General features: G+C 38.1%; 1 protein-coding gene across 2 annotated transcripts; it reads right to left on the reverse strand.

Annotated features, from left to right (window-relative positions):
- Nucleotides 1-439: 439 nt before the first annotated feature.
- Nucleotides 440-3,427, reverse strand: LOC149535288 (uncharacterized). 2 transcript variants are annotated; one of them, XM_089804108.1, is made up of 2 exons: nucleotides 1,536-3,427; nucleotides 440-1,412 (listed from the first exon to the last, which is right to left on the reverse strand). In XM_089804108.1, exons 1-2 carry the CDS (start codon nucleotides 1,655-1,657, stop codon nucleotides 1,052-1,054), a joined length of 483 nt encoding a protein of 160 aa, XP_089660234.1. In that variant the 5' UTR covers nucleotides 1,658-3,427; the 3' UTR covers nucleotides 440-1,051. Both variants share the same exon structure in this region; 1 of them encodes a protein (XP_089660234.1).
- Between the last annotated feature and the right edge of the window lie 3,603 nt (nucleotides 3,428-7,030).

Genomic DNA, 7,030 nt, shown 5'->3' on the forward strand with positions numbered 1-7,030 from the left:
AGACCTATGTTCCCCCAAGTTTTCAATACGCGTACGGCGGGGGACGGCAGGACGGGTTTCTGGGACGGCAAATTTTTTTGGCGATTTTGGGGACGGGGGGGGATGGGGACGGCTATATATATAGGAAAATTTTAAAATATAGTATATACATTGAAATTTGTAAATATACATGTCATTCATATGAAACTAAGCACAAAGCATGTCATTTAAACATTATAGAACCATAACATACAACATTTGAATGCCATCTATGAAATAATATCCGATTTTAGTATTTTACTATTTAGTATTTTACTATTTAGTATTTTAGTATCCAATTCTCAAAATGCATATCAATACAATATCAGAGAACACTGAACAATGAATATTAAGTTATTAACCATTGTCAATATCATAAGACTCATAATGATAAGCATGATAAATCATAAATCTGAAAATCAAAATCAAAATATGCCCAAAGCTATAGGCTGCCATAAAGTAATAAGTATCATATAATCAATGTATCATAATCATGTTCATGTTCAACATAAAAAGCAAAACATAGAAAATGAAGCAGACTGTTGCTCCTATTCTGCCTCTACTAATCCATGGCATCAAAATCAGAATCCTCCTCACTGTCATCCTCCACAGGAAGCATAGTCTCATCTAATGGAACCCCAACCAATCCTAGTGCTATGTCATCCTCATCTATCTAGGCCACATTCTCAGGCTCAACATCCCATCGCAAAGCTGGTGTCTGCCTATACTCTGAAGTCTGGTGATCGGCAAGTCGAAGAGCATGATGCACTGTCACTAGCTTCTCCGCTCTTTTAGAGGTAACTCTATTCCTCTTGATAGAGTGGATATATGAATATGTGGACCAGTTCTTCTCTACAGCTGAAGAACTAGTAACATGTGAAAGGAGGCGACTGGCAAGTATCTTTAACTCAGGTGTATCTCTCCCATGCCAAGTCCACCATCCAATAGGATCCCTCTATGCCAAAAAAACTCTATCCAACCTTGCTTGTGGCTTACCCAAGTTTGGGCCACGAAGGTTGGTGAAGTCAAGGAACTATGCACGAAGAGTAGAGGCATCTTGAGCTGAATACATCTTATCAATTGCTTTTGTGAAGCCATCCAAAACCTCAGGATCATCACATGGGAGGCCCCTTCCACCCAACTGTGCATACCATTTGGGATTTAAAGCAAATGTTGCCATATGAAGTGGGGTATTCATTATGTTCCACCTCTGCGTCACAATAGGCCTAATATGCTCCTCATAAAAGCCCAATGTAGGATCCTTTGCCGCAACAATTCTCTTCATCTTACCCAACATGCTGTCAATAGTCTCATAGATCTCTCCTAAACTAGAAGCATCAGTATCAGCATATCTAATGACATCAACAATGGGTGCTATGACAGAGTAAATGTATCTGCAAGATCAAAATGCCAACAAAAAAAAAAAATCAGAATTAGAATTTTAAGAATTTTAAGATTATTAGTAGGAAAATCAGCAAGTAAAAGACTAATAGTAAATTTAAAAACCAACAACTTACTTCATTGTGGACCACCAACTCTCATCAAGGATCATTTGCCTCACCGCTTTTCCTTCAGTGGACTTAGAATGAGACCATCGTCCCCACTCTGGATTCACCACCATCAATTTGAAGGACCTCATACACCTCAATCATCCTCTCCATCAAAATGAAATATGTGCAATACCTATAGCAACAATTAAAAATTAAAAATTTAAACTTAAACATTAATGATTAAAATTTAAAACAAAAAGCATCACATGTAAGTAAACTTATAAATAATTTTTTTAAATAACTTAAAGTTAAAACAAACTAAAAGTAAACTATAATTATAATTGACATACCTTGTCTCGGTTGGTTTGAGGAACTCCTTCTTAGAGAAGGACTTGATAGAGCAAGTTAAGTGTGGTGGTTGCAAATAAACATTTGCACTTCTCTAGCTTCTAGCACCATTTGCTTCACCCATTCAATCTTCCCTATGTCCTTAAATGCATTGTTCAAGGAATGAACACAACAAGGGGTCTAAAATATGTGCCTATAAGCACCCTCTATCATCAAACCTGCTGATTTGCACACAGGTGCAGAATCTGTGATAATCTCTACAACATTAGAGGGCCCAATCTCCTCTATGGCATCTCGCAAAATGGTGAACTGAAAATCTGCATCCTTCTTCTTTCCTGAGCAATCTATGGCTCTCAAAAAATAAGAGCCAGCAGGGGATGTGACAATGATATTGATGAGTGGCCGATGTCTAACATCGGTCCACCCATCTATCACAATAGAGCAGCCTGTCCTAACCCAAGTGCGTCTCATATCCTCAAATAATAAAGCAACCTTTGAGTACTCTTCATCTAGGATAGTGGTTCGTAGCTTATGCTCACCGGGGGGCACAAATGAGGAATTCATGCTCATAATATCTTTCACCATTTGTTTATAATAAGTGGAACAGGCTGCATTATATGGGATACTATTAGCAACAAAGAATCTACCAATGGATGCCTTACACTTCTCCTTTGCCTGTGCATTAAACATACTTTCCACCGAGCCCTTCTCACTTCTACTTATCTTTCTCTTCCCTCTAGACCCACTAGGGCTGCCACTAGTACCAATGGCGGATGAAATATGCCTAGATGATTGTGAGGGAATGGATGGTGATGTCACTGTCAAATTTTGCCCCTCCATTTCAGCCTCTAAGTGCAATCTTTGACATTCTAATTTTTGTTCATCGGTTAGGTTAGGACAAGCTTTGACTCCTTGGCATGTAACACCTAAAAAATGTGACTTCACTCTTGTATAGCTGCCCCTAAAATCATCAAGACAAACATGACAATCCCACACCCTAGTCCCTTCCGAATTCTTTTTATCTTTTGGCCTAGGTGTGACATATTGGAGAAGAGGTTTTTTCCTATTGAAAAGACCCTTTGCAAAATTCTTCATAATGTCGGAAGGGCATTTAAACAAATCAGCTTTAGGATTGGGTTTTTGCCTAGTGTCACTACTAACAAGATCAACCTCTACATTTTCTTCTTCACTACTACTACTTGTACTCCCACTGCTGCTCATTGTGTTTAAATATGCAATTGAATAGATATATGAGCTGAAACAATGAAAAAAAATCAGACTTTGCAAGCTACAAATTTATTAAAAAAACGATAGATGAAAGCACAAAGAGTTTTATACTTACTTGGTGGACAAAATAGAAGATCAAACTCTTGGTCAAGCTCTTGGAAGCAAAACTATTACCTCCTCTACATGCAAAATGAAAACTTCAGCCGGCTGCAACATAAAATGAAAACCAAAGAATGGTTAAAACAATTTAAATGTGTTGAGTTATATACATTTTAAGGTTTTTGGAGGAGTGGGGCCCACTAGCCGACCAAAAAAGACATAACAAATGTTTTTTTTTTTTTTTTTTTTTTAATGTTTTGAGCTTGCAAAAAAGGGGGACAACCGGCCGTACCCGGTACGGTCGGGGGACGGCTAGACGTCCCCTTTCCATACCGGCCGTCCCCCTTTTGTCCCCCCACGTCCCCAAGTTTCGGGGATGTCCCCTGCAAAAAAAGGGAATTTGGGGACGGCTGGGGGATGTCCCATACCCGTCCCCCTGTCCCCGGGACGTCCCCGTCCCGAAACGGGGGGTTTTAGGCCGGGTACGCGTCCCCGGGGAACATAGAACAAAACCATTTATGATGTGGTAAAGCTTCCAATAAACTTCATGAGCAAAATAAATGGTATGATAAAAGTTTAAAACTAAGTGTTAGAAATAGATAATACTGGGGGGGGGGGGTGAATCAGTATTTTCGATCTTTTTACCCACAATTGAATATTATTAATTACTTTACCACATCTAGAAGAAAGTAAACGAATAGTGCTGAACAGTATAAACAACCATACAAAAAGAGAGATCATAACACCATATTTTGTTAACTAGGGAAACCCTAGCCAAGGGAAAACCCCGGTGGGGATGAAACCCACTAGATGATTCACTATATAAAGAATCTGGTTAAGGATATTGACCCTGTTAGGAGTCTATGAAGCATGTATAGTGTCTCGAGTCCCTATTAGGAGACTAGGCCTTGTTAGAAGCCTCAACCCTGTTAGGAGTTGGTGGATCATATACAAATGTGTGCAAGAAGAGCCGACTGCCCTAACATGCAACTATACAATAAGTTCTTCAAGAAATAAGTATACATACAATACTGAGTTATTTGTTGTACTTCGCAAATCTTCTGACTGATGATTCTTCACACAAGAGCAACTGCGCAGATATTAATCTACAACATATCTTCGCATCATATAGAAAAGTATCGCATTCACTTGTTACTCGCATTTCACAAGATCTTAACAACTTCGCAATTATTGATCAATAAATCATCATCCACTTTTTCACTTCCACACCTTAACTTCGCAAATAAAATTTTTTACTTATACAAAACATTTTAGTAAATTCTTCCTTAGTCAACTCATATAACATCATTAGAGTCGGCTATAACTTGAAACATTAAATCAAATTGTTAAACACATCTTGCTAATATGCTATGTTTTGCGCTATGTCATCACTGCATCACTAATTCCCTCATAACTCAAACTCGATTTACTGTACGAACATGCGCACTAATATATGTCACCATTATGACGTCATGCATCTTTGGTCAACTGCACAAGAGAATATTCCAAGGGAATATTCTGTTATCATCAAAACTATCCTGCTGTTGTAACACTATCGGATACTTAGACAATTTTTCCTTCACAAGTGAACATGACTAATCTACAAAACAAATATGTTGCCATAAATGACAACCATAACTTACCTTATCTGATTGATTGGACATATTGCCAACACTAAGTACATGTTCTTTTTCACCTAGCTGCAAGGTGTATCTCCTACGTTTACAACCAGGAGAAGAAAACAATGGCCTCTCTTCCCTCTTGTAGCTCTGCAACTCATCAAGTATGAGGTCTCAGAGGTTCAAATCAACAACCAATCTTCGAATACATGTATCCAAGCCAATTTGAGCCTCTGCATCTACTCTAAGGGTCCGTTTGGTTGTTGGAATATGATTTGAGGATTGGTATTCAGAATCTTGGATTTGGGATTCGGGAACTTGGAATCCAGATTATGGTTTTGGGAATTTAGATTGGAACTGTTTGGTTCAAAAGAATAAATATTTGATATTATGAATTTGGTATTCTAGACCTATTTGGTTCAAACACATATTCTAAAGAAAGAAGAACAGTCTAGGAATGGTTTTTATGTCTAAGTCAGAGATCAATGCATTCAACCATAGCTTTGAATGAAATAAATTCAACCATGAAAACTCATATCCCCACATCAACACAAACCCCTCCCTCCAAGAAACACTTGAAATTTTTTTATTTTAGATCCCCATTGCCTGATTACCATATTTCCACATGGACTAGCTCAAAAATATAAAGGATATAGCAAATATAAGAATTCCAACCACCACCACAACAGGTTGAAATACAAGTTGCGCATTTGCCACGGAAACATTCAAATTGAATAATGCCCCCATTAATGAGAACGATAATCTGGAGAAAGTTCACTCATGTATCACTCAATTTCTCAAACAATCTTGTTGAAATTAAGTGCATTTTCTATTGTCCCTGTTGGCCAACTATAGCTGCTTAATCATTTTGATTACTCTACACATAGACATTTATAAATATGAGACTATATGGGAAAGCTTTGAGAATTCCACAAATCATTTCATGCCTACCATGAAGCTCTGGAAAGGGTTGAGAGTAACTGCCTGAAAGACTTCAGTGGATCTGACTTCTGTGTCATTCTCTCTCTAGTTGAATCCATCTCCAAGAAAGATGACTCTATTCTCTTGTAAAAAAATGAGCTCGAGAGACTAGACTGGAAAATATTATTCCACTATGTTGCAAGCAATTGATATTATTGATGTAGTTGACTAAACAAAAGCAACAGTAGCAGTCAGTTCCAGGTGCATCCCTCCTTGTTCCAAAATAAGCTTCCCCTGTTTCCTACTTACGATGCTAAAGCAATGGACCATCTAGCGAGCATGCCATCAGAGCGTGCATAAAGTGAAAACACGACGCCAGTCGGATGATTTGATAGAATCCATAGGTGGAACTACAAATTGCGGCATGTACAGTGTATGTGGGGCTTATGGAGTCTGCTTTAGCCAAGCCAGTATTCAGTTGTATAGCCATATGGGTGGTTTTGAGCCAAGAAACGCCTTCCTGTCACAAATGGATCATTGTTGTCCTCCATGTGAGGCCCTGATGCCCTCACGAAGTCTGCAAGTGGTTCAGCCATTTTGTATCAACAATGGCGATAAAGGTGGAGAGACGTAGAAATGGATCTGAAATCTAATTAATTTTCACTTTATTTGGAATCCTCATTTTTTTTTAAATTGGGAATTAAAATGTGGATTCCAAATAACAAATATTTTGAAGGAATTTGGAATGCTCATTTTGGGTGTCAAATGGGGATACCAAATCCACATTTCTCCAAATTCCAATTCTAATTTGGCACACCCAAACAATGGATTTGAAATTTTCAAGGATTCGGGATGCCAATTCTTGTCTAATTCCAGAAACCAAATGGGGCCTAAAAGTGTTGTAGAAATAGAACTTGAGGTTTAAGTAGTAGGAAGTTGCATAAATATGTTGGTGGAGTTGTCTGTTCCACCTACGATCAATTATGTTCCATATAGGTCTATATTTGGTCTCATTTAAACTATACAAGTGTTGAATGGCCTCTTTGGCCCTGTCCATGGGCTCATACAAAAACCCCGTGGGGTTTTTATCCCAATCCACAATTCGTAAAACCTTCACCAATGGTTCTAACACCTAAACATAAAAAATTATACAAAAATCAGTGAATGGAAATATATCAAAATTAACTAATAAATCGTCAACGAAGACTTGAAAAACTTACTTTGAGAATCTCCTCCATTAGCTTTTCAAAGCTAGCATCAAACAGAATCTTCACAGCATTCTCTGATTCAAGCTTCTTGGCATAAGGA

Source organism: Cupressus sempervirens, chromosome 10, assembly GCF_028749045.1.
Source record: "Cupressus sempervirens isolate cs-2001-9-10 chromosome 10, ASM2874904v1, whole genome shotgun sequence".
NCBI classification, from domain to species: Eukaryota; Viridiplantae; Streptophyta; class Pinopsida; order Cupressales; family Cupressaceae; genus Cupressus; species Cupressus sempervirens.

Coding starts and splice junctions, on each gene's coding strand:
- LOC149535288 (XM_089804108.1), bottom strand. CDS start 1,657: ATGAGGTCCTTCAAATTGATGGTGGTGAATCCAGAGTGGGGACGATGG. Junction 1,413..1,535: donor AGTTGGTGGTCCACAATGAA/GTAAGTTGTTGG, acceptor TTGATCTTGCAG/ATACATTTACTCTGTCATAG.